Raw genomic sequence first — 27,778 nt, 5'->3', positions numbered from 1 at the left:
TAAAAGCTATCTACAGTCCATGCCGAGTCTCTCTCTCTCTCTCTCTCTCTCTCTCTCTCTCTCTCTCTCTCTCTCTCTCTCTCTCTCTCTGCCTATGGATCAGGATGTACCTCTCAGCTACTGCTCCCACACCTGCCTGTATGCTGGCATGCTTTCCACCATGATAATAATGGACTAAACCTCTGAAACTGTAAGTGAGCCCCCAATTAAATGGTTTCTTTCACAAGAGTTGCCTTGGTCATGGTGTTTCTTCACAGTAATAAAACAGTGACTAAGACAGATCCCATCCCATGGAACAGAGACACTCAAATTCAGGATGAGTTTTCACACCTCAATTAACCCAACTTAAAAACTCCCTCACAGACATGTCTAGAGGTTTGTCTTTTGAGAGGTTCGAAATCCTAGTATTAACCACCACAGACACACACTGGAAAGTATTATATAATTTTAGAATAATACAAATTATCATAGTATAATGAAATTATATTATCCATTATAATCTTATGGGGCCACTGTTGCAAATATAGACTGTCATTGAGTGAAGTGCCAGGATTCAGAGCATGACTTTACAGCTTTGAAATATGAATTAATTTCTTTCTATGTTATTGCAATACTGTTAAAAATAAAAGAGCTTAGCTAGTAAAAGGCTGGTCTGATGACTCAGTCTGTAACATGCCTGCTGCACAAATATAAAGACGTGAGTGAGTCTCCAGAACCATGTAAAACCAGATGTTGACAGTGACTTCTGTAACTCCAGCACTGGAGAGTACAGACAGGTAGATATCCGGCCAGCCTAGCTGAATTAGTGAGCTGCAGATGAGGGGCCTTAAAAAAAGAAAAAAGAGGATTTGGGGTGTAACTCAGTAGTAGTGTGCTTTCCTGGCACACACAAGGCCTTGGATTCCTCAGCACTATATAAACAGAAAAAGCTGAGAAGGCTGAAGAAATGGCTCAGAGGTTAAGAGTATTTGCTGCTCTTCTAGAAGACAAGAGTTTGGTTCCTAACATACAACTGTCAGCTCACAATTGCCTCCAACTCCAGCCTCAGAGGATCTGATGCCCTCTTCCAGCCTCCACAGGCATATGCACACATACACAGAGACACATATACATACACACATAATTAAAAATAATCATAAAAATGTAAAAAAGTGAAGAATCATTGAGAATGTCATTGGACATCAGCCTCTGACCTCTGCACACATGCCCACCCATGTACATGCATACCCCCTCATGTGGTGGTATTCTAATTGTACTGAAATGTGATTTTTGATTGTATGTTAATAAATAAAGTTGCCCGGGGGTCAGAGCTATTAGAGCCATAGACAGAGTGTGGCGGTGGTGGCACAGGCCTTTAATCCCATAGATCTCTGTGTGTTCAGGGATACAGCCAGCATTGGAGACATATGCCTTTAAGACCTAGGGGGCTGAACATTCAGACAGTGACGAGGCAGTCATGTGTTTGGGTTTATAACCAATGAGAAGGCAGAATGACTGGAAAATCGACTTACACACAGGAAATAGCTCTCTTTCGGGAAGCTGGGACAGCAGGAGGAAGGGTGAGATTTTAGCTCTGAGCTCTGACCTCTCGGCTTTCTCTTTTACATTGTTTCTGTGTTTCTTATTTAATAAGACGGTTGGTTACATCTACACCCTCACACAAGCATGTACATATATAAAATACGCATGCACAGAGGGACAGATAGAGCACTCGCCTAGCAGGGGCAAGGCTCTGGACTCAATCCCCAGTTCCAAAAGAGAAGAGGGAAGGAGAGAAGGAGGGAAGAAGGAAGTGGGAGGAAAAGCAGAACATTAGCCTTCCAAAAAGAAGAGAAGAAGGAAGAGGAGGAGGAAAAAGAAAGGAGAGAGAGAGGGGAAGGGTGAGGAAGAGAGTGTGAGGGAAGGAGGGAGGGAGGGAGGGAGGGAGGGAGGGAGGGAGGGAGGGAGGGAGGGAGGGAGGGAGGGAGGGAGAGAGGGAGGGAGGGAGGAAGAAAGAAGAGACAAAGGTTAGAAAAATCTTCCAAGACAAGGTGCAGTTACAACACCCCCTCGGATGAATGGACAGCTTAAGCATGGTATTTACTGACTTGTCCCTCTGTTGGTACTTGGTTTGGAAGGAAAAAGAAAAACATCAAGCTGCTCAAGGTATGAATGTTGGTTTATTAAACTACACAGTCTACAAACTTGATTAATAAATATGCTTACCAAAGCATCTCTAAAATGTGACAGGTCATCAGAAAATGCATCACTTCATAGATCAATTTATCGAAGAAGCCTGAAGGAATGAGCATCTTGCATAGATCTCTGATAGCACACTGTTGATGTGTCCTGGAGCCTAGGCACAGGTGGAGAAAGCTATAAGAAACAAAAGTGCACTCCAAAGGAACTCTAGGACCCATGGAGGGAGGGCGTAGTTCTTTCCTGAGCAGTGTCTATCCTCTGGCCTGCTCCAGTGCCTCTACTACGAAATCCATCAACAGAGAAGAAAACTGGTAACTCCCTCTTGGAAGGCATCTGCCCTGCACTTGTAGCAAGCACCTGCCCTGGTCTCTCCAGATTCACCCCAAGAAGTTCTGGAAAACATCGGCTGCTTCCACCCAGTTCTGAAAGCAAGCCAGCCCGCGCTCCCGGATCTGCTTCCGCCCTTTCTTGGTGATGACGGCTCCATTCTGCTTGATGACCACGAGCCTGGGGATGGCTGTGATGTCGTACCTCTTCTTCAGTTCACTGAGGACAGAGGGCAGAGGGTTAACACTGCTGCAGGTCTGAAAGGAAGGGCTGTGTGTGCATTCTATGCAAACTCTGCCATTTTATATAGGGATGTGAATACGGTTTAGTTTCAGTACGCACAGGGGATACAAGAACCAATTCCCTTCAGATACCAAGGGATAGCCATACTATATAAATCTCAAGTTGAAGATACAATCAAACTCTTGTAGTACTATAAATACAACAATCCAAAACTCAAGTAGCCTGTAGTTCCTGCTACTCAAGAGGATGAGGCAGAGAGATTACCTTAGCTCATGCAGTTGAGACCAGCTTGGGCAACATAAGGAGACTGCAAGACTTCGTCTAAAAAGGACATGGGACAAGGCTGGGCCAGGCAAGAGCTGCCTTGGATCCAGGAGTCAGTGAAGTGGGGACCTGGGAGACCTAGAGAGCCCAAGCCACTGTCTACCCAAGAAATGAAGTCCAGGTTGGTCTACTTTCCTAAACTCCAAACAGGTCAGCTGGCAGGAAAGGTTCCCTAACACCCAGCCATATCCTAAGAAGGCAGATCAGAGGCTGGACTGGTACGAGGGGAAGATGCCTGCTAGGCACCTTGGAATCTGCCCACATCCCAGCCTATGAGTGCCAGCATTGTAAGGAGGTCACTGTAAGCTCTTCAAGGATCCTCTTGGGAGTGGCAACCTATAGCATAAATGCTTGCAGCTGCTTTGAGACCTGGTGCTGCCATGTAAGGTAATGCATGCCTGGAATGTCTCTGCTCAGGAGGCAGAGGCAGGAGGATCTCTTCCTAGACAGATAAACTCAGTCACAGAGGATGGGATACGATGGAACCCTCACTCTGAGAAAACGTCTACATGGAGCATGGGCACCTGCCCCTGTAGTCATTCTCATGCTAAGATGGGTCCTCTTCTTGGTCACCTGCACTGGGAGGGACATCTGGGCAGAGGGACAGCTCCAGACAAGCACCCAGAACTTATTTCTCTGGGCTGAACACAGTATCTGTTGCTGTGTTAGGAGATAGAGCGACACTGGAATGCAACCGCATAATTCCGAGGGCAAGGTAAGGGCTCGAGGTGTTTCCTTCCTACAGGGCCACCAGCCTCCAGTCATGCCATGACAGTCTCGGGATCCTCAGGTGTCTCTTCAGGAATTGAAGGACAGTAGTAATGGAGACCTCTGAGGGAAAGCTACACATGGGTCCTTTCCAGGTTCACTTCCCAGTTGGGGCCTCTATGATCTCCCTGTCCTGCCTTGCCCCCTACAGCAGAGAGCAACTTCCTCAAGCACCTCCTGGATGTCCCACTCAGTTCTCACTTCTCCCGAGTGGTGGCCCCTTCCCTTTGGACCATGATCTGATTCCACAAATTCTAGCTGACTTAGCATCCCCTCAGAATATTCTACTTCTTGGTTTGCATAAAGCAACATCGAGGTTAAGGAATGATAAGGACAGATAATTGTTTGCAAAAGGAAAATCCTTCTGGAAATGAGGCCCAGGAAAGCCAGGCCAACCTGTGCTCACAAAGGCCCACTTGTCTTCACCTGGTGCACAAAGACTCTGGAGCAGATGGGTGAGGAAGGAAGAAAGAAAGCTACACCCTTCTCCAGGGAGTCGGTGTACAGATAGGGCAGCTAATCACCCCAGGAAAGAACATCAGCCAGGGCACAGAGGTAGACCCCAGGAGAACTGGACTCTATGCCTCAGTGGCACATCTGGGAATTAGGGCAATAGACCAGCATGCTGATCTGTCACCAGCTGACACTGTGGGATGGTTAATATCGATTGTCAGTTTGGCAGGACCTGTACTCATCTAGGAGACAAACCTCTGGACAAGTTTGTGGGAGGTTTCTAGATTGGGTTAACTGAGGTAAAAAGAACCCCGTTAACTGTGGGAGGCACCACTGCATGGGCGGGGTCCTGGACTGAAAGAACGCACAAAGTAAGTTCGGCAACAGCATTCCTTTCCCTCCGGCTCCGGACTGCAGACACCTAGAGACCAACCTCCTCATGCTTCTGCCACAGAAACAGACTACGTTCACACTGTGAACTCAGAACAACCCTCCCCGCTTAAGTTTCTTTTATTCCGTGGGGAAGGGGCTGTGCCTGCGTATGCAGAGGCCAGAGGTATACGACAGGTGCCTTAATTACTCTCCACATTAGTCTCTCGAGATAGGTTCTCTCACAGAAACTAAAGCTGGGTATTTCAGCTAGACTGGCTGGCCAGTGAGCTCCCAGGATCTGGCTGACTCTACTCATCCGTGGCTGGGGTTATAGGTACATGCCACCATGTCTAGTTTTTGTTTTAACTTAAGTGCTGGGGATTTGAACTCAGGTCTTCATACTTGCACTCTTACTGAGCCACCCCCCACCAGGTTCCCTTAAGTCACTTGTCAACTATTTTGTGACAGCAATTAGAAAAGTATGATTATAGAAGCCCTTTCACAGACTAGGTCAACCCCATTCTTCACGCATCTCTTTACTCAGCCATGAAACCGCTTTCTCACTATCCTCATGGGCAACCCAGAGCCCTATTCTCTGGGGGAGAGGGGTGGGAACCTGAACTTGCTGTCTAATTATCAACACCGTCACCATCTCAACTGCAAAACAAGTGTGTCCTTTCAAAAGCTCCGTATAATTGAGTGCCTGCCATCAAGTCAAACCACATTTCAAAGCACAGCACTTGAAGCGGTTCTCAAGTGAGTCCTTCTGCAAAGGTAATTCAGCTGTCACTTAGACTTACTATCGACAGGAGTGTCTTGGTACTGGCATGACTGAAGCCTCAGCCTCCAAGGCTAAGCAGCATCCCCTGGGTGCCCCACCTCCCTGGGAACCACCAGAGAGAATGAGTTTAGGAAAATCAGGGGAGAAGGCTCAGTCAGTAAAGTGCTTTGCAAGCTTATGGACATAGAGTCAGACCTCAAAACCACATAAAAAGCTGGTGCGGCTGTAATCCCAGAACGGGGGTGGGGGTGGGGGTTGGCAGAGACTGGTGGATCTCTAGGGCTCACTGGCCCACCAGCCTAGCCAACTTAGTGATTTCCAGGACAGTGAGAGACCCTGTCTCAAAACACAGGGTGGATGGCATCTGAGGAATAACAGCAGAGGTTGTCCTCTGAGCTCTACTTTCATGCACTCACAAGTTCACCCCCAAAACACACACAGAATCAGGAGGCTTCTAGTTATTATGAATCTACAGGATGTAGCAAAGTTGGCTATGCTTCGTTTTCCATAAAGGACTCACAGGTAGTGCTGCAGCCGGGTAACAAGCCCAAGACCCAGAATCAGAGGATACCCAGAAACTGACATGTGTTCTAGAAGGAGGCAGGGCTGGGGGCGTGTACTATGAGACCTCCATCTGGACTCTTCCACCACAGGAGATACCACCAGCATCAGCATCACCACCACCACCACCACCACCACCACCACCACCACCAGCAGCATCACCACCAGCACCACCAGCACCACCAGCACCACCAGCACCACCAGCACCACGCTGGCCACGTACCCAGCCATGCCTTGCTCTTTCCCAGTACTCCTACATGTGTTGCGATAGCATTCATGTTACTGAAAATCACACGTTATAGTTGGGGAACTTCATTGCTGTAGGTAAAAAATGAAATCACAAAGATGGCCAGCACCTGGTTCCTCTTGCTCTCAGCCCCCCCTTTCCCAGAGTACCCCCCCCAATGCAGCTCTGTGGACACAGGTTGGGATGAACAGCTCCCACTCTCAAGTTGGTGGCTTCCAGCCCTTCCTCCTGCACTTATCAAGAAGACTAGCTAAGGGATGCCAGTTAGCATCAGGACCAGCCCCAGAGCTCCTGAGACGTGCAGATCTCTGAAACCCTAATCGTGAAAAGACTGAAATCCTAGCTGGCCGGATCCCCGTGGATGCTGAAACCAAGACTCCATGGAATTGGCCCGCATTGGGAATTGAAGAGGGAAAAAGTGGGGGTAGGAAGTTAAGGACCAGAGTCTGAAAGAGCAGCAAGGTGCAGTAGAGGAGGTCCGGGGGAGTCAGAGCTCCAGCCCTGTGCCCCCGTCCCCTGGGTGTGCACTCACTGCCTGTAAGGGTCGTGGAAAGGCAGCGCCAGCCAGGCGCCGTGAAGCTCCCGCATGAAGTCCAGCATCTCCTCCGCGCTGCCGTCCGCGGACACGAACACCACCTCAAAGGGCGCGGGCCGCCGCGCCTCGCTCACCAGCTCCGTGTAGAAGTCGCAGAGCAGCGGCGTGAAGTCGCGGCTGGGCGAGCACCGGCCGGCCGCAAAGTACAGAGCTACCACCTTGTTCTGCAGCGCCGCCTCCGCCTCCACCACCGCGCCCTCGCGGGTCACCAGGCGCCGCCCGCTCAGCACGTCCACCATCGCCCCGGAGCCCGGCTTGTGGAGGACACCCCGAAAAGACGAGCCCCGGGGCTGTGCTGCCACCCGTCTATGGGCAGGGCACGCAGAGCCTCGCGCAGTACCGGGCGCCTCGCAGCCCCGCCTCCCGCCGAGCAGCGCACCTTGAGCCCACGGGAGGAGCTAGCAGACACCGGCTACTCCAGAAGCTGTGGCCACAGCCGTGACAGCACAGCGGGGTGCCCAGCTCCAGAAGCAGAGCCAGGCCATCGACCCCGCCCACCTTCTACTCTACCTCATCCTGCCTCGCCTACCGCGACCCTGTTTACTCACCCGCATCCCACATCATCCACCTGAGCCCTGTCCCGCCCCACCTCGCCCACCTGCATCCTGTCTCGCTCACCCAGGACCTGAACGGACACCCACAACCTGTTCAGCTCCGCCATATCCCACCCCACTAGAAAGCCCAACTACACCCCACCGAGTCCACGGTATCCTGTTCTGTAGACCCAAATTCTGTTCTGCCCACCAGCCTCGCCCCACCCCGCCCACAAGAGCCGGGTCCACTCTTGTGCCAACCGCCCAACTACACCCTACACCCGCCTACCCCGCCCACTAGGGCTCTGCCCCGCCCATCTCCCCACCCCTCCACCCACACCCCTCCCCTCTCCCTCCACCCGAGAATTTTCCTGTCTAGGAAAAGGCTTTACAACTTTCCAGACTTCAGCTGGCCACCTCCCACCACCCTCCCAAACCAAAAAGCACACCCTCATTGCCTACATATGCTCCAGTCCAATCTAGAAGATGCTGCACCCACCTAGTGCCTCTGAAGAGGGGCGAGTTAGGTGAAGGGCTGGGGAGCCAGGGCGCTTGTGTTCTGGGTGTGTACCTCCACTGCCCATATCCTAGAGTTCTGGAAGAAAACTGCGGGCAGGTCTGTGTTGCACAAGGAGAGCCAGAGTGTTCAAGATATGCAGGCACTGCGCGGGTCCACTACGGTAAGAAAATTTCAGCTCCTTGCCAAGCTGGAGGAGGCACTCTTGTGGATCAGCATGTACCGGCACACCCAAAACCTCAGGAATTGGGATAAATAATTCCCAAGCGCAGTGTTTTAAAAATTAAAAAGTGGGAGCTGCAAAAATGGCTCAGAATCTTTAAGAGTGCTGGCTGGCTGGCTGCTCCTGTCGAGGACCTGGACTCTCTTCTCAGCACCCACACAGTGGCTCACAAACCCCTGTAACTCCAGTTCTTAAGAAATCAGAATCTTTTGGTTTCCACAGGCGCCAGGCACACATGTGATACACATACATATCTTCAGGCAAAGCACTTAGACACACACAAAAAAAAATAAAAATAAAAAGTAATGTAAAAAGGTTGCAGAAAAGTATTAAAAATTAGAGGCAGTTGTGAGAGCCAGTGTTACATTTTAAGTTTTAATTACTGTGCCTTTGTGATGCATGAAACAAAAATGCCTCTGATCTGTAAGACCCTTGCCCAAGGACAGATAGTTCCTGAAATGCTGCAGGCTATTCATAGGAGATACAAGTCACATGTTTTCACTCCCTAAACAAGTTTGTTTGACCCATCTGCGCTGGATGTTTTTGATCACATGTGGCCAGGAGGTACGTAGGTAGGAAACATGTCAGGATGTGTGCTTGTTCCTGATTGGACCTGTTGGGAAATGCAATGAATTATAGGTTTTCCTTATTAATCCCTTGCCATACTTGATTCTGGGCCATTTCTTGGGAACCTGGGTATAGAACTGGCCAGTATTTAATTAAAGCTTGCTTCAAATTTGGCTTTAAACTGTGGTAGTGGTCTTATTCTTGATTGGTGGAATTAACATTTGCTGGAGGCCCCTAGTGAGATTCAGACCACCCCCAAATTCTAAAGCTGGACCTTCACACCAGAACAAGGGACTGTCCCTGTAGCCAGCTATCTCTGTCATTCTAGATTTTGGAAGTTGCTTACAATGCTCTTCCTGTTTACTTAGGTAATATTATAACCTTCTGGGGTCTTTGATGTAGTTGAAGACTAGATAGTTATAATTTTCCTTGGTTATGATAAAAGACAAATTAGATATGAAACTTTAGACTTACAAATATAGGATAAATGATAAAATATTTTCTTTAATTTTACCAAATACAAGTAGACTAGATATTGTAACTGTAATTCTTGCGTGATACCTGTTCTATTATATGTAATTTTACTATGTTAAAGTTAAAACCTTCCTTTTTGATTAGATAGAAAAGGAGGAGTGCTGGGCGATGTCCATCTGTATGCTGTGAACATATGCTGTTACCATTGGTTAATAAATAGAGCTGCTTGGCCTATGGCAAGGCAGCTTAGAGGCAGGTGGGAAAATCCAAGGAGAGAGACAGGAAAGAGAGAGGCAGAAGAGTCGCCAGCCAGACACAGAGGAAGCAAGATGACAAGGCAGAACTGAGAAAAGGTACCAAGACACTGGCTAACCATAGACAAAAATTATGGGTTAATTTAAGTGTAAGAGCTAGTCAGTAATAAGCCTTCCATGGGCCATACAGTTCATAATTAAAACAAGCCTCTGTGTGTTTACTTGGGTCTGAGCAGGTATGGGCCTGGGCGAGATGGAGAAAACTTCTGACTACAGAGGGGTTCTTCAGGCTTGAGATGTTCCAAGACTCCGAGGCTGCCTTCAGTTTGTGGACTACCAAGAGTGAATTGCCATCCCGAAAATGCAGCAAACATCTACGGAGGCCTCCTGGTAAGTCATAGTCTGGTTCTGTTCTGTGGGATCCCTATCTGGGATGTGGAGGGGGTTCAACAGGACACCAATGTTCTCCCATCCATGGCATATAGCTAGACATTGCCTACCTATCTAATTCTGGTTGGAAAGTTTTTGTATCCCATAGAAAGTTTTATCTGTCTGTTTCTCTGGAAAGTTGTGTCTCCCTGTTTTGTTGGAAAGTTTTGTCTTTGTTTTCTGGTGTGTTCATAAGTTTTGTTGCAAGAATGGAGCTGAGACAGAAATGGTTCAGATATTTTTGCTATCTCTGTGTGCCAGCTTCCAGTCACCACATGACTGCATTTGTGGCCAGGGCTCACAATTTATCTCTGAGCTCTCTGGTCGATGGATCTGAGTTAGCAGGAGTTTGGATGTCTTTTTGTTGTAGATAACATTAAAATTGTTTTATCCTATTCTATTTTATTTGAAAGCTGACTCTAGAGTTGGTTTATGGCTCTCCCTTCAGTAGACCCAAGTATATTTAAAAGTTTCCTCTACGTCCTGTGTCAGTCTGAGCCACCTGGCACAGTGACAGGGAAAAGACAGAAAAGCAGAACAGACAAAATAGATAAACTTGGTTTGTGTGAACATCTGTACCTTGAGATTTATAAGTTTATTTTGTTGGATATGGTTAAAATCTAAAAATCTATGAAAAAAGTTAACTTAAAACTGGTAACACTAGCCGGGCGGTGGTGGCGCACGCCTTTAATCCCAGCACTTGGGAGGCAGAGCCAAGCAGATCTCTGTGAGTTCGAGGCCAGCCTGGGCTACCAAGTGAGCTCCAGGAAAGGCGCAAAGCTACACAGAGAAACCCTGTCTCGAAAAACCAAAAAAAAACAAAAAAAAAAAACAAAAAACTGGTAACACTGGGAGTTGATAGTTAAAAATCTATGCATGGGTAAATTTAAAGGAACCATGTGGCACAATTCCATTCTGTGATAAAACCCACACATGGACGGCCACCATCTTTGGACAGCCACATGTCTGGCAGCCATCTTTCCTAGGGTTGGAGAGGGCAGATGTCATGTGACTTCACAGTGTTTGGGCAGCCACATAGATGGTAGCCATTTTTGTTAGGGTTACAGAAGACATATGTCATGTGATTTCACTGCCAACTTGATTAAAGGTGACCATGAGGAGTGGGCCTACCAAGAAGGCAACAACGGGTTTCCAAGATATTTTCCATTAGGATGTATTTTTGTATGACAATACATGTCCTGTCCTAAAACAAGGTTTATGAAAGATAGGATTTAAAAACAATGCTTTTTAATAGTGTGTTAAAGCTGCACCTCCATGTTGTTATATGCAAGAATGTACTTTGCTCTGAGAGAAGACTGACCAGCCTGTTATGGCATCTGCTTGGTCCTTTCCATTATGCCCTGTTTTCTCCCTCTTGAAGTAAAAAAAAAAGGGGGGGGGAATACTTAATTTCTAATATTGCAGGAACACACAATTCAGAGATTTTAAATTTTTTTAAGGAGGAAATTTTAGAGTTTTACAGAAAATTTAAAAACTGGATTTTTTAAAGGAAGTTTTTAAATATTTAAATTTATAAAACTATACATTTTAAGTTTCTAAAATGTTTATATATTATTAATATTTTAACTTAAAAGTAAATAAAAGGCTAAAAATTAAGCCTACAGCTATGAGCACCAAATAACCAAACACCAGAAACTGGAATATTTCTATTTTATGATGCAGCAAAACAATGATCTGGCAAAGAACTTGGAGCAGCTTCTCAGCCTATGAGTCTTGACCCTCAGGGGATTGAAAGACCTATTTATAAGGAAAGCCTACGACCACCTGCCTGTCAGATGTTGGCATTAAGATTCATAACAGTGGCAAAATTTCAGTTGTGAAATAACAACAGGAATGATTTTGTGGTTGGGGTGACACCACAATATAGGGAACTGTATTAAAGGGTTGAATGAAGCATTGGGAAGTTGAACCACTGGCTCAGAGAATGTCTCTCCCTACCTAAAGTCTATTCATGCTTAAGAATGTATGTCTAGCCTCCTTATCTTTGCTAAATTTGTTACACTTCACCTATTTTGATAAACTGAATCATGAGTAACTGTTATATTCCATAATGCTGTACTATAAAAGGGACAGAAAATTTCCCAGTCTCTCTGTGGACTGTGTCTATGAGTTAAAAGTTTTATGTTGATACTAAAAGGAGCTTCAAATAAAAATTTGTTGTTTTTTTAAGTCTCAAACTTAACAGACATAAAGCTATAAAGTCCTTTTCCCAAGGCCAGGCATTAGACAAAGCCCACATTCCCTTGGAGGCTTGAAGAAAATTCCTGATTGCTAAAAAAGAGAGTCATTCTCCTTATCTCTGGCAAAAGGAACTTGTGGTCCTTCCATTAACACATGGCTGTGGTATCTATTAACTTGTCAAGGCAATGGTAGCCTCTAGGCTCCCCCACTACATGAGCACAAGCTGTATTCCAGCAAGTCCTAGTCTTAGAAAAGCTAATAAGTAAACTGTTAAGGATAATTAAAAGAAATCTGACTATATTTGGCATCCAACATGGGGCACAATTACACAGGCAGATAAGTCACACCAATCGGCACCACTGCAGTCACCACCTGCTAGCACTCACCAACAGTCAGCTGCCATTCTTGGGGACTCCAGAAAGTGGGCCCAACAACTTCCTAGAGCTGGGGCAGTAAATGCAGCTCCTGCCCCATACTCTCTCTCATGAGGCTAGACTCTCAGAGAACTGATGGGGGGCAAAGCCAGCGACAGAGCCTCTAGGCAGAGGGTCTATTTGCCACTAACAGTTTAATCTTTGGCTCATGCAGTCAGAGAACACTACAGATTAGGGGGGGGGGGGGAACCAGGTCCAGGCTGAGAAAACCTCTGAACAGGTTACAGTGTGCTTGAAAATGTGCCTAAGTGCTAAAGAAAGAGAAAACGTGTATGTAGTCATAAAAATAAGTAAGTAAGTAAGTAAGTAAGTAAGTAAATAGAAAATAATCAAGGAGGAAACTAAACAAGAGATTAGATTTAGGGGTCTTTTTCTAAAAATGGGGGAGGGGATATAGGAAAGGGTAGATTATTAAATCTACTTTTAAACCAAAAAAATTTATTGGTCTCAAATATTTCACATTGATATGGAGTTTTGTATATTGACACAAATTTAAGGTTATTTTTGTTATACCATATAAATTATTCTACTCTTGTTTAAAATATTGTACCTTTGCAGCTCATTAAACTAAGCAACATATAATTAAGAGATACAGGTTAGTAGTTAGTCATCTATAATAATCAAATTTGTAATCATGTTAGATATGTTTCAAGGTTGAGCCTAGGCTTGTTTAGCTCAGGCATACTTAATAGATAATGGTCCTCAAACCATTGTCAGAGATCTCAGGAAATACAGCATTTAAAATGTTTAAGGGGAAAACCTTACTTTGACAGACAAAGACCCCCAGATTCTAGCAGTGACTCCAAGGTCTCCAAAGAAGATGACAGGGCACCATGATGTCTCCACTTAGATGGTAATGATACTAACCACTGGGCAAGACTGCCCCCAAAGCAGCACCTGCGACCAGGCCCCGGCCCTAACTATGGGCAAGGAGGACACTGCAGAGTTGATTGTCCTACTTTGCCTATACAAAGTAAGATCAGTCTCTCCCTTGTTCCTCCATCACAGGAAAGCCTCTCATCTTCGGGACCTGGCAATCAAAGACTGATGCTGTCCTGGTACCTCTATACCCAGCTATAATCCATGCTATAATTTATCCTTCTCAGATCTCTGATGGTATTGATGGCTAGGCTAACTATAGCTTTGTCAATTGGCAGGATCAGGTAACCAGGTTCTTCCCCAAGGCTGAAACCACCTTTTTAGTTCATTTATTATGTAAAAATCAAGATTTGCTTTTTCTAGAGCTACTAGGTCTCCTGTAGAGAAGAGACAGACAGGCTTGCTTTGCTAACAGGTTTCATATTAAAAGATAAACAGGTTTCAGTTATAAAAATTCCACTAAAGGGGCATGATTTGAAATGATTGTTCTCAATAATAACTACTTGTGTCTCTAATTAATGATTAGATGGAAAGAAAAAGTGTTAAAGTCTATGCTATTTTGAGGGTCTAAGAAAATGTTCTAAGTCATATAAAGGTCTGAGGATATAAGAGTCTATGTAAGTTCTGAGGGTTTAAGATATAGAAAGGTCTAAGAATGTGAAAGCTTAAATGAATTCTGAGGGTCTCAGGAAGTGATTTAAGATGTAAATGCATGCTGTAAAGGTATATAAGTGATTTAAAGTATGTGAAAATGTAAAACGTTTCATATTTCTTCCCCCTATCTATGCTATTGTTATAATAAGATTTCAAAAGTTCAGAGTGATAACATTGATCAGTGGAGTTCTGATAAGCTGGTAGAGCACTACTTACTGTTCAGTCACAAACTCAAGATTTTAGATTTCTTTTGGTTGTTTTCTAAGTATAGACTTACAGGTGCTTCTCATTGGGCTAAAAACATTTGTGTCCAATCTATATCTGGCTCTCTGGACATAGGAAAAATGTTCATGCTTTTTAACACAAATCTATAGCTTTGCTAGGACTCAAAGATGTGAGTCTACTCTAGTTATTTTACAGATACCTGTTACCTACTTTATCTACAATGTAGAGTTCAGTACAGATTGGTAATACTAATAATATCTAAAACTTTTATCTCTTTTTGTAAACTAAAAAAATACATATAAGTTTCTAGAATCGAGAGAAATGGATTTACTTCTCACAGGTCAAAAGGAGAGGAGAGGAGTATATCTTATCTTGGAGATAAGTATATCTTATCTAGGAGATAAGATATACTTATCTCCAAGATAAGTATAGTCTAAATTTCCCTACCTGTTTATCCCTGAGAATGGGATCCCTCTCTCTCTTCTGGTCTTGGAACTCCTCCCCTTTCCCAATTACTAGGACTATAAGCCTGAAAGGTCCAACTGTAAGACTTTCCTTTAAGTTCCTAATTTTAACTTCTCTCCCTAGTCAATATCTGTCTCAGTAGATTTCCACTTGGCTGACAGACACATTCAAGTATCAGCTGCTGACTACAACATGTTCCAAAGGACTACAAGTGCTGGACTTGCTGAAAGCTGATGTGGACCAGTCCTGCCGATATGATTGCTCCCTGTCTCTTTGGCTGGGTGAGCAAACCAGATGCTTCTGATGAAGCCCCATTGCCTGAATTCCCTCCTTGCCTTTGACTAGCATTCCAGCCTTCCCAGGCCCTGACAACAATGTCCTAGTTTCAGCAGAAAGTAGTTACAGAAGAGAGTATGTCACCCTTTGTCCCCCAACAGGCTGGAATGTTAGATCAAAATGAAACTCTCTGGCATAGGGGACAAAATAGCTACCTATTAGCATACCAAGAAAGGTACCTGTTAAAACCAAATAGACCCAGATCTATCAACAGGTAGATTCATTAGCTGAAATAGTTCTATAGTATGATAGGGCACTCAACTTGCTCTATGTAAAGCAGAGATATTATTATATAGCTTTAAGAGAAAATAGTTGTTTCTATATAAACTACTCAGGAATCATTATAGATAATCTTGCTGTACAAAAAAATCATTGCCAAAAAAAAGGGGGGGATCCTGAGATGAAGTAAATAACTGGCTCCCATTCTCATTTCCAGGTTCCTTCTAGATAGTAACTCTGTCAGCCATCACAAGGCCTTTGGCCCTTCTGCTTCTGCTAATTGCTGTTGGCTCTTGCATCATTGATGCTTTAACCAAATGATAATTCCTATCTGGGTACCATTAAGCTGATGGTTATTAGATCCCAATATAAACAGGTACCCATCACAAGTCAATTTGACTCAGGATATAACTCAAGGGGGGAATGTGAGAGCCAAAGTTAAATTTTAAGTTTTAATTACTATGCCTGAGACATCCATGAAACAAAAATGCCTGTGATATGCAAGACCCCTGCTCAAGGACAGGTAATCTCTGAAATGCTGGAGGCTATTGTTTATAGGAGATAACAAACTATATGTTTTCACTCCCCTAAACAAGTTTGTTTGACCCATCTGCACCGGATGTGCTTGATCACATGAGGGCGGGAGGTACGTAGATAGGAAATATTTCAGGATGTATGCTTGTCCATGATTGGACCTATTAGGAAATGCAATGAATTATGCATTTTCTTTCTGAAACGCCTGCCATACTCAATTCTGGACCACTTCCCAGGAACCTGGGTATGGACCTGACCAGAACCCATCTACCTGGCCAGTATATGATTAAAGTTTGCTTTAAATTTGGCTTTAAATCATAGTAGCGGTCTTATTCTCAATCAGTTGGATTAACAGTAGTGAAGGAAACCTATATGATCCAACATATAGAATCCAAGAATATGCCATTTTGGTGTGCTGGTTATTTTGAGTTGAAAGCACTTGGAAAACAGCAAATGCAGGAGAGTTTTCTCTGCACTTCCTGGAGCTACCTGGAGGCAGGATTGCAGACGGAGCAACTGACATGGATAGAGATTTGTCAACCAGAGAAGATGGACTTTCATAAACCCCAGACAAACTGCCAGAGCCTCCTCCATATCCTGTGTACTCCTCCAAGGACCTGCTCATCTCCAGTAAGTGAACTACACCCACCTTTCCCCCATGAGGGTAGAATATGAGCCCTCAGCTCTCATCACACTTATGGGTGGTCACTTTTCTATTCCAATATCAACAGTTAATAAAGTGTGGTTTTTCTCCTATGCACCTGCCAAGTGTCAGCTAATTCAGGAGACACTATGGAATGTCTGTCAAGCCTGCTTTTGGAAACCTTCAGCTTCCCTCCCCCAGAGTCTCCCTCATCATCTGCAGGATTGATAGGATTCTACACTGCCTGGGTGCACAACCTGAGGAGTCCCCCCTCAGAGCTTCAGTGGCCTCTGTTGAGGCATGGAAGCATCTTGCCTTTCTATGTAGAAAAGAACTTCAGGCCAGCAAGATGGCTCTGTGGCTTAAGATGTTTGTGGGCAAGCTCCAAGCCTGACCACCTGAGTTCAATCTCCTGATCTCAGTGGAAGGAGCAATCTTATCCCCAAGTTGTCCTCTGGCTTCATATGCAAACTATGGCATACACATGCAAATACATAATAATAATAATAATAATAAAAGTTCAGGACTTAAAGAGTCAGACCTTCAAGCAATTTTTCAAGTTTATTGAATAAGTAGAAGGACAAAAAAACTTGAGCAAAGTCAAATACAGGCATTAGGACAAGAACCAACTTTTGTAGACGTGATCTGGGGGCCCTCAGGGTTACACTGTTAAAAGGTTCTCTATCAACTAAGGCTGATGAAGAATTTTAAGGTGTTGGTCTTATTTCCTTATTGTAAGATGCTGTTTTGTTGTTGTTGTTTTAGGTTTATTTCAGCCTTTTTTATATGTCTCTCAGTTGTACAGGTGCCTCTAGAAGTCAGAAGAGAGCATTGGCTGTCCTGGAGCTGGAGTGACAGGCAGCTGTGAGCCATATGAAGTGGGTTCTTGGAATGGAACTCTAGTCATTGGCAAGAGCAAGAAGGCTTCTTGTTGGATGAGCCATCTCTCCAAGCCCACAAGTTTTTTTCTGTAGGTGAAATGAGAAGGTGATTCACGGACCGGCTTGTATCTGAGGGGAAAATGTAGTTAATATAAACCTTGAGCCAAAACAACTCTTAAAAATCAAAGTGATTTTGCTATTCAAGGACCCAGAAAGAGACCCAGGCATGTTTTGATCTTGAGCATGGTTCACTGGATGACTTAATAATCCTGTGATATTTCCAGGGAATGTTCTTTATGTGTATAGTTTCTGTGTGGGTGCATCTCCAGTGAGCTGTGTCAAAACTCTTGACTCAGCCAGACATAGGTGGTGAGGGGATGGGGCTCTTCCTTTCCCATATGTGTTTAACTGTTTCCTGCCTTTCTAAGAGACTAATCTCGCCGGGCGGTGGTGGCGCACGCCTTTAATCCCAGCACTCGGGAGGCAGAGCCAGGTGGATCTCTGTGAGTTCGAGGCCAGCCTGGACTACCAAGTGAGTCCCACGAAAGGCGCAAAGCTACACAGAGAAACCCTGTCTCGAAAAACCAGAAAAAAAAAAAAAAAAAAAAAAAAAAAAAAAGAGACTAATCTCCAGATTGCCTTCCAGTCCAGAGAATAAAACAATGAAGCAGGGCTGGGACATTGCTCAGCTGGTAGAGTACTTGTCCAGCATGCACAAGGCCCCAAGTTTCATCCCCGCCTCCTTATAAACCAGGTGTGATGGTGTGTACCTGTGATCTTAGCACTTGGCAGGTGGAGGCCAGCCTGGACTATGTGAGACCTTATTGGGGGAGGGGGATGAAGAGAGGGAGGTATTTTGAATATTGTATGAAAGAAAAGAGCCAGAGGGGGGAATATGACTTAATATTCAGTGGCCAGAAAGGTCCAGAGGAGTGACTGGAAAGGCTCCTTCGTACTCCTTCCCATCTCATCACTGAAGGAAACAGAAATGTCTGAAGGTCTTCCACTGCTGGCTCGGCCTGTCTGGTGTTGGTCACGTGGGCTTAGCCAGGGAAAGAGCATGGGATCTTTGATGATGGTCCATGATGGTCCATAATGGTTCATGGTCCTTTTGGGAAATAGGAAAGGCACAGACAACTGGAAGGAGCTGAGAGGAGCTGTGAGCACTTTACATTCTGAATGCAGAAAGCTGACTTAAGCTAAATCTCCTGAATGAGAGGGTGGGTGGGAGGGAGGGGACTAGACATGAACCAAAGTGGAGGTATCCCTCCCAAGGGACAGTATTGCTCAGCTCAGAGTCCTCATGAACTGTGCAGAGCCAGGTACTCCAAGGAAAGGAGTCCTCTGGAGTGGTGGGATCCTAAAGGAACACACACACACACACACACACACACACACACACACACACACACACACACACACACACTGGTTCTCCACCCCCAGGACATCTGCCTTGCCCTGGGCTGGCGTGAGCCTCTGTGTGTGGGCTGCTAGAAGGAGTTCCTTCAAGTGTGCTCAGAGAGCTGGACAATTCAGATAAAGTCCCATTTCAGGTTATTGCTGGCGACTCCAAGGCAGCCAGCCTTCAAAGGGACCTCCCTGAGGCCTGCCCAGCTACACACTGCTGCCACCCCACCTGCCCTCTCAACTGAGGTGGGAACAGGAGTCAAGCCAAGTCAGTGCGCACCAAACGTATGCCAGGCTTTGCCTACTCTGCAGAATTGCAGGGGATGATGGGTTTGATGCTGGCATGAGCACCCCACCCCCCACCCCTATACTCCTCACCCCTCATCCTGTCACTGTGGCCGTGGAAGGCCAAGTTCCACAGACAGACAGCCGGTGGAGCTGGAGCCAGCAATGGAGGAGCTTGGCTGGCAGCAGGTTTGGAGTGGGAAAGATTTACTCAAGTTCCATGTGTCTGTGTTCAGTCACAAGTCATATGGGCTTCCACCGAGTCTTGGTTTTGGCCTTGCCAGGTAGATGCCTAAAGGCCATTAGTTCTTGTAGTAAGGACTCTGTTTTGATGCAGCCCGCAGGCCACCAGGCATCAGTATAAACTTCTCAGAAGACTTCTGGTCAGAAGCCACGGACCTGATGGAGAGCTTTGCTGTTCCCCTTGCTCTTAGGAGAGGCTACTTTCATCCATTGTTTGGGGAGTGAGGAAAAACAGAAACAGAAAAACAGACTTTTGAGTTCAAGGAGCGATTTAGTCTACCCACTGTGTTTTTTAAACTAGTGTATAAAGAGTCAGGGTGAAGCTCAGAGCCAGAGTATTTGCTTAGCATGTGCAGGGTTCTGGGTTCCATCCCCAGGACTGTGAAAAATATTACTCATAAATAACTCTGCCCTGTCGTACATCCTTGCTGTCATATTCCATTTTCTGTGTGTGTGTGTGTGTGTGTGTGTGTGTGTGTGTGTGTGTGTGTGTGTGTGTGTGAATTTTTTCCTTTGGGGAGCAGGGCCTCAGATATCATCCTCCAACTATGTAATCCAGGATAATCCTGAACTCGTGCACTTTTTGCCTCCACCTCCAAGTACTGGGATTTCAGGTGTGTGTCATCACACTTGGTTCATGAACCCAGCACTTCATGCATGCTAGGCAGTCACTCTACCAACTATCTCTCTGACCCTCTTGTCTATTTTGTGCTGGCATTTGCCCAATAGTCCAGACCAGTAAGTTAAAGAGAGATTTCTTTTAGCTCATGGTTAAAAGAAGATACAACAGGGTCTTGTGTCTTGTGATGCTGGCACAGGTCGAAGGCCCTGAAGTACATCTATATAGCAAAAGACAGAGGATGCATATACTAGTCTTTGAGCCCCCTCCCCCTTTTAAAATAATAACTGGACAGTGCTGGGGATGTGGTTCAGTTGATAGAGCACTTGCCCAACATGCAGGAGGCTCTGGATTCCATCCTTAGCACTTCGAGTAACAACAATGATATTAATAACTGAAAAATTAATACTGGCCAATATTTCTTGTCCACAATGATGGCTCTCATGACATTTTCATTTTATGTGCACCATGTACTATGGCCATATTCACCCTCTCTCCCTTTTCTTATATAGTCACTAGGATTCAATCATGGGACTACATTCTAATACAATTCATAATCCTAGTCATCCCCTTCCCCTTCCCCCCAGCCCTGCTTAAGTACCATGGTCTGATTAAGTTTCTGCCCTTGTAAGAACTCACCAGGGGCATTATTTCTCAGGACAGGAACCTTTGGGTGACAATCAAACCACATCCAGCCATAGCACTGGGTTATTTGTTTGTTTGAGGCAGGGTCTCACGTAGCCTAGGCTGGCCTTGAACTCACTATGTATTGGAGGATGACCCAGAACTTCTGATTCTGCTGCCTTTCCTCCCGAATGCTAAGGTTCTATGCCTGCACTACACACCCAGTTGAACCCAGGGCCCCGTGACTGCGAGGTAAGAGCTCTACCAACCGAGTCACTTCTCCAGCCCAGACAACCTCAGCTCGCTTAGTTAGGTCTTTTTCATCCCCCCCTGTCTGACCATAGCTATGACTAGGATTCTATCTCTGAGCTTTAGAAGATCCTTCCAATCTTCCTTCCAAGTAGGCCACCCTGATTCCATCCTGAGTCTGCCTAAACCCATCTGAGAGAAGAATTCAGCTAAGTCACCTATCCCCCATTGCTGTTTGATCACTTTGACCTGCCTTCAGCAAAAATGACATTCAGCAAAAACCATCATCCCCCAAGAAAATGTGTGAAACATGAACCATGACTATGACTGCTTGACTTAAAATGTTTTCCTTCTCATCACCAAGCTGTGCATGTGATTATAGTGACCCATTCATTTCTAGGGCCATTTATGAATATACAAATATAGTTATGGAATTTTTCATCAGATTAGCATAGCAAACAAATTATATGCCTCAGGGTGCAGAGAGCACGCTCAATTTCCTGGTTTTAAATATTCAAGCTTATTTCTCTGTATGGACATGGTATGTGTTCCCAGGAATTGACAATGTGAGATCTTCATGACCTATGTCCAGAGGAATGGTTCATCTGTTGCTGGGAAAGGACATTGACGTGAAAACCAGAAGCCTGGGTCTGTTGGTAATTAACTGTGGGTCCTTGGGTAAGTCAACCTGACTAGCTTCTTCCCAGGCATGCTTTCAGAAGATACTAGAAGCGGTTGGTCTATTGCTACAAGATGGATTCAAACAGAAAGGATGAGCCAAAAAACCTGGCCTCTCCTCATTGTTCATAAACTGATTATCAACAAAGAGACCTCTGGCCTCCACACATATGTGCACATACATGAATGCACATGTATACACACTGAAACACACCACACACATTGAAAATAAAATAGTCTTGAGTCTGGTTTAGGTTCCATCCTAACACCACAAATAAGTAAGTAAATAATTGAGGGGGCTGCTCTTATAGAGGCTATCAGTTAGGTTCCCAGCACCTGTATCAGGCAATTCACAACCACTTATAACTCCAGCTTCAGGGGATCCAATGCCTCTGGCTTTGACAGGCACCTGCACTCACATGCTCATACCCACCTGCAGACACACATACCTACACCTAATTAAAAATAATACAGATAAGTCCTTTAAAAAATACATGAGAATTATTGAAACCCCAAAGTACTTTATTGGATGAAGGCCTGCAGTTTTCCACAGATACTGTGATCTGAGTCTGCCATTTCCACAAGCAGGACAGCACAGACATGCCCTTCCACATCCCCCTCAGGACAGCACAGACATGCCCTTCCACATCCCCCTCAGGACAGCACAGACATGCCCTTCCACGGCCCCCTCAAGACAACACAGACATGCCCTTCCATGGCCCCCTCAGGAAGGATGGACATGCCCTTTCCATGTTCCTCTCAGGAAGGAGAGACATGCCTTTCCACATCCCCCTCAGGACAGCACAGACATGCCCTTCCACGGCCCACTCAGGACAGCACAGACATGCCCTTCCACGGCCCACTCAGGACAGCACAGACATGCCCTTCCACGGCCCCCTCAGGACAGCACAGACATGCCCTTCCATGGCCCACTCAGGACAACACAGACATGCCCTTCCACGGCCCCCTCAGGACAGCACAGATATGCCCTTCCATGCCTTCTTCAAGCTTGGTCAGTGGGGTATCCGATCTTTTGGAATGATGCTTTAGTCCTTGATAAGAGTAACAAAATGTCCTGGGGAATGGTTGGGAAAGAGTGGGAGGTGGACAAGAAAGCTTAATGGGGAAGAATATGATTGAAATGCATTGTATACAGGTATGAAAAAGTCATAATGAAACCCACAATTATATATAATTAATATATACTAATAAAACCACCAAAAAGCAGAGCCCCTTGCTTGGTGCAGCCCTCACTTCTCGAGTTTATTTTCTCTGATTTTATGTTGATTTATTTGGGGGAGGTAAATGTCAAAGGACAACTTTCAGGAGTTAGTTCTCTCCTATCATGTGGTTCCAGGATTGAACTCGGGTCATCAGACTTGGCAACAAGTGCCCTCACCTGCCAAACCATCTTACATCCTCTTCTTGACTTAGATACTGAATGAGGATGTGATGCTGGAGCTGTCGCCATACTAGTACAGGAAAAAGCCAGATTTTCAGAGATAGCTGCCTGAACCTGACGCTGCTTAAAATCCAAACAAGCCGTGACTGTCCTCTAAGGACCACTTCAGTCCTTAAGTGTGCTCTATCAAGTCTTGGCTGGTAAACTATGATCTGGAGGGGGTCTTCAAGGTCAGAACAGGTCTCTAAATACGAACATATTCATCCTTTGTCTTGTTTTCATTCACCTTGACAGTACCGAAGCCATGCTGGGGAAAGAGCTGGTATGACCTAAATCAAGTCAGTGGCAGTGAAATGCTTCAGTAGTCACTAGATGATTCACTGACAGACACAAGACAGATGCACTGTGCCATGTTACCATGGCTATGACACCACAAACACCATGCCACAGACACGTGAAGAACATACTCTGCCACACAGTATGACTGCATAGTCAGTGGCCGTGTGGTGGCTTTCTCAAGGAAACGTGTGCAGTTCAGTTGCCAGCTAAACTAGCCACTGTTTTCAAGTGACATCTTTCCTTGAATGGACAACTGGTATGTGAAGTATGCATATTTAGACTTAGGTATTTAGTGAACATTATCTCAGGGATAAATAAATTGGACCCATCAATTCAAGAAAAGGAAGTGATGCTAGTTTCTGTCTGTGATCCCATTTCATCCTCCAAACAAACTTTAGAGTATCTCTGAAAATCTGGCTTTAGAGTTTGGATACACTTTTACACAGCACAGGCCCAAGAGCTTGGCACCTTCCTGTTGCCCTAAAGGTTCTCCTGAGATTGGGGGTGGCTTACTATGTGTTGATGACAATCTTCTCAAACTCTAGGAATCCTTTTTAGCCCAGGGGGACAATCTTCCTTGAACAATCCCTTTTCTTTTGGCTTCAGCCACCTGTACTGACCTCCACAGTATTTTCTGGGCTCACCTGGAGTCACCGTCTTTATTCTCCAACCTACAGTAAATTACTACTGTTCTGGAAGTAGCCAAATGACAACTCTGACTCATGAGTCTTAGTCACAGCTGAGTGGGGCATGGACCAGAATGAGGTGGTAACTGAGGTGGTAAGGCCCACTGTACATGTGGGCAGCAGTGTCCCATGGTCTGGGGTCCTGGACTGAATAAAAAGGAAAAAGCAAATTGAGTAGGGAGCATTCATCTTTGCCTCTGGACTGTAAGTTCAAAGTGATCAGTGGCCTTAAGCTCTTGCTGCCATGCCTTCCCCATGGTAACAGGCTGTATTTTCAAACTGTGAGCCAAATAAACCCTTCTTTCAGCTGCAAGATACAGCGCCACATCAACAAGAAAAGTAACTGGTTACACACTGGAAGGATATGCTCAGTGTTGCAGCTGCTACAAGAAGAGCATGTATTGGGGTGGTGCACCCACAGCCACGAGCCAGTCGACCCCTGAGCTCTGCCTGGGGACATCACATCTCTCCAACCGCATCACACTTAAGGCTTGTACATCCGAAAGCAGTTTTTAAGCCTAGATAGCAGTCTCTTGAGAGTAAATGATACTCAACCAACAGCTATTGAGTTTCCTACAAAGGTAAGCATCGTATGAAAACAGGAACACCACCCTGATACCATAACCCACAATGTCATCTTCCTTCTCCTCTACCAGAAATCGTTGCAGGAAGCTTCTGCCTCTTTCCACGGTCCTTCCTTTCCCCTTTCCCATCTGCTCCTCCCGTCCCTACTAGCACAAACACATGAAATATTTCTGCTTTGCCAAATACATCAGGTTGCCAGTAATTAAATCTCTAAGGGAAAAATGGTTTTCCCTAGTGGGGAAAAGTAAAAATAACATCAAACATTCAAATGGGATTGCTATGGGAGGGTTGGTTCCCTTCATCAACTTGAGAAGCTGGAAAATTTTTGCTTTTTGTTTTTGCAGTGTTGAGGCTCAAAACCAGAGCCCTGTGAATGTCAAGCAAGTACTGGGCCACAGAGCCCCTGCCCCATGCTGTTTTGAGTCCTTATCCAGGGCACTGAGGTCACCATAACACCCAAGATAAAAATGTCCCACTAACAGCCTCACAGGCTTAGTCCTTATGACCTGAAGGGTAGTCTTGGAGCTCTGGGAGACATTCTAGGGGTACTAATCCCCACCCTGCTGTGCTTCCCAAAACATGCCAGAGATCAGGGACCAGTATAGAATTAGGAACCCATAGTCACCATCTATGGCAGAGTCCTGTGCTGCTGCCTTTGCAGGAGGGGGTCGTGAGTAGGCGCAAAGTCAGTGACACAGACTCTGGGAGGATGTTGAAACAAGCAGCTCAGTTTATTCAGGAAGAGGCAAGCCTTACATACCCTCCACCCCACCCTTGGGGGAAGGTCTGATGACGTGCATCTGCTGGTGTGATATGGCTGCCTCTCATTGGTCCAGCTCATCTCAGATCATGTCCCAACTGCTGTTGCTAAGGCCCTTAGGTTAGACTAAGGCAGACTCAGGTTGGCTCTCAGAGGGTATCTCATTACTGCCAGTGAAGGCTTGGGTGCTGCCACAGCCATTTCCTCTCTCTTTCCATCCCTTCCCTTTACTTCATGCTTATTCTCATCTGTCTCCTCATCAGCAGAGGCAGAGGAAATATCAGTCATGGACAGAATGAAGGTGATACATAAGTTGGTGTTACATTGATCCTTGCAGTGCTCATTGTGGGCCTTAAAGACCCCCTCAGTAGAGGAAGACTTTAGGCCAGCAATTATAGCCAACAAAATGAGCATAAAAAACAATTGAAGGATTACTCCCAAGGCCTCTTCCCTTTTTCTGGCCAGGAACTGAAGTCTCATCCAAAGATCAGGTTCCCACATGTTCTCTGGAGGAACAGCAAGAACTGTTAACTGTTGAGCCATCTCTCCAGGCATCACAACCCACAAGCACACGCATGCATCCATGAACACACAAAAACAAACAAACAAACAAACAACCTAAAAACAGACTGGCTCTGTTTCCTGAGGGTTCAACCCTTATATGGAACCACCAGACAGGCCTGAACACAAGTATGTGCCACCCTACCATACAGACTCACAAAGAAGACAACATGAAGAAAGGAGAGGTCCCAACACTTACCTGCTGAAGGGACCAAAACCACACAATGTAGAGGGGCCTACTCACCGAAATACACTGCTCAAGGGGGCACTCAACCAGCACCACATGCGAGGAAAGGGAGACAAATAGGTCCCTGTTCGGGTGCCAGATGTGGCAGGGTGCTGTGCTGTTCCCTTTAGGAGAGGGGGCACTAGTAGGCACAGAGTCAACAATACAGACTCTGGGAGGATGTTGAAACAAGCTCAGCTTATTCAGGAAGAGGCAAGCCTTATATACCCTCCACCACCACCCCTCTGGGGGGGAAGGTCTGATGAATATGCATCTGCTGGTGTGACATGGCTGCCTCTCATTGGTCCATGTCATCTCCAGGTCATGTCTCAGTTGCTGTTGCTAAGGCCCTTAGGCAGACCCAGGTAGACTCTCAGGTAGTATCTTATTACTGGTTTGGGCCATTGTTAGGGCTGAGTCATCCCACAACCATCAACAGCCAAGTTGCTGAAAAAGAAGAGCTACCACTGGCTTTCTTAAGTCTTTCTTGATACATATACAAATTTTATAAAAATAAAATGAGGGGGCTAGATGTTGATCTCTTGGTAGACTGCTCACTCAGCGATTCACAGCACAACATAAACTTGGTGTGGTTTCACATGCCTCTAATCCCAGCACTCAGAAGGTAGATGCAGGAGGATCAGAAATGTTAGATCATCCTTGGTTATGTATTGAGTCTGAAGCTATCCTGGGCTACATCCCATCTTAAAAAAAAAAAGAAAAGAAAAAAAAAAGAAAAAAAAAAGAAAGTGATGCTCACTGCTACTGGGTTCTCATTGTTTCTAAGCAACTTTATGGTCGTGACCGAAAAGCATACAAAGAGAAATATATTTTTTTTTCACTTATTCTGATATTTCTAACTTCAAATCCTAAAGTATTTAAAATTCTTTCAGATCTAAAATTACAAGCTCACCAAACTTTTTTGATCTTATGAATGACTTCTGTACTGTGTTTTCGTCCCTACTAAAAGCTCCGACTTGGCTTCTCTTGGGGTGTTTCCAGGCAAGTCTCACTACTACAACTACTAATGAAATTAAGGACCTAAGATTTCTTTGTGTTTTTTGTCATTGGGATCCATCTAGCTGAGGATCAAAATATTGTTTATTAGAAAGCTTGGTAGTCCACATCTTCAAAGTCACCTCTCCTGGTATTTTGCTGACTCCTGTCTCTAAGGGTGGGTTTTTGCTATTTAGTTTAATAGCTGCAAGTATACATGAGTTTTTACATTACATTTTTACAGTGAGTTTTGATTACTACTTTTTCTAGAGAGCTGTCCATTTTGTTCAAAAGCATAAAACTGTTGATATTTCATAACTGTTAAAATACCTCATCCATAATTGAACCCTCCTTCTTAAATTTTCTATATTCTCTTGGAATTACGTATATGAGAGATAACATGACTGAAGGTACCGAGAGGCCAGAGGAGTACCAGAGCCCCCTTGGAACTGGAATTCCAGGTACTGTGAGACACCTGATGAAGGTGCTGGGAACCAAACTTGGTTCCTCTACAATAGTGTGCACCCTTATCCACTGAGCCATTTCTCCAGTCCCATTCTCTTTCCCCACTGCAGTAGCTAGGGATTGAACCGAGATCCCACATGCTAGGCAAGTAACCTACCCCTGAAGTCCTTGGATTACTGAGACAGGTTGTCTTTAAGTAGCTTGGGCTGACCTTGACCTCAAGATCTTCCCATCTTAGCTTCCCCAGTTTTTGGGTGCCACCACGTCTGCCTGTGGCCTCTTTTTTATTAACCTAGCCTGGCTGTTGTGTTCTCAAGTCAGCCTGATAGCTC

At 45.3% G+C, this 27,778-nt stretch overlaps 1 protein-coding gene across 1 annotated transcript; it reads right to left on the bottom strand.

Moving 5' to 3' along the window:
• Positions 1-2,140: 2,140 nt before the first annotated feature.
• Positions 2,141-7,585, bottom strand: Nxnl2 (nucleoredoxin like 2). The gene is made up of 2 exons (XM_015995661.3): positions 6,790-7,585; positions 2,141-2,727 (listed from the first exon to the last, which is right to left on the bottom strand). Exons 1-2 carry the CDS (start codon positions 7,089-7,091, stop codon positions 2,559-2,561), a joined length of 471 nt encoding a protein of 156 aa, XP_015851147.1. The 5' UTR covers positions 7,092-7,585; the 3' UTR covers positions 2,141-2,558.
• Positions 7,586-27,778: the final 20,193 nt, after the last annotated feature.

The sequence above is a fragment of the Peromyscus maniculatus genome, chromosome 5 (assembly GCF_049852395.1).
Source record: "Peromyscus maniculatus bairdii isolate BWxNUB_F1_BW_parent chromosome 5, HU_Pman_BW_mat_3.1, whole genome shotgun sequence".
NCBI lineage: Eukaryota > Metazoa > Chordata > Mammalia > Rodentia > Cricetidae > Peromyscus > Peromyscus maniculatus.
Note: the sequence above shows the minus strand (reverse complement) of the source record. Positions and strands in the feature narration are given on the sequence as shown.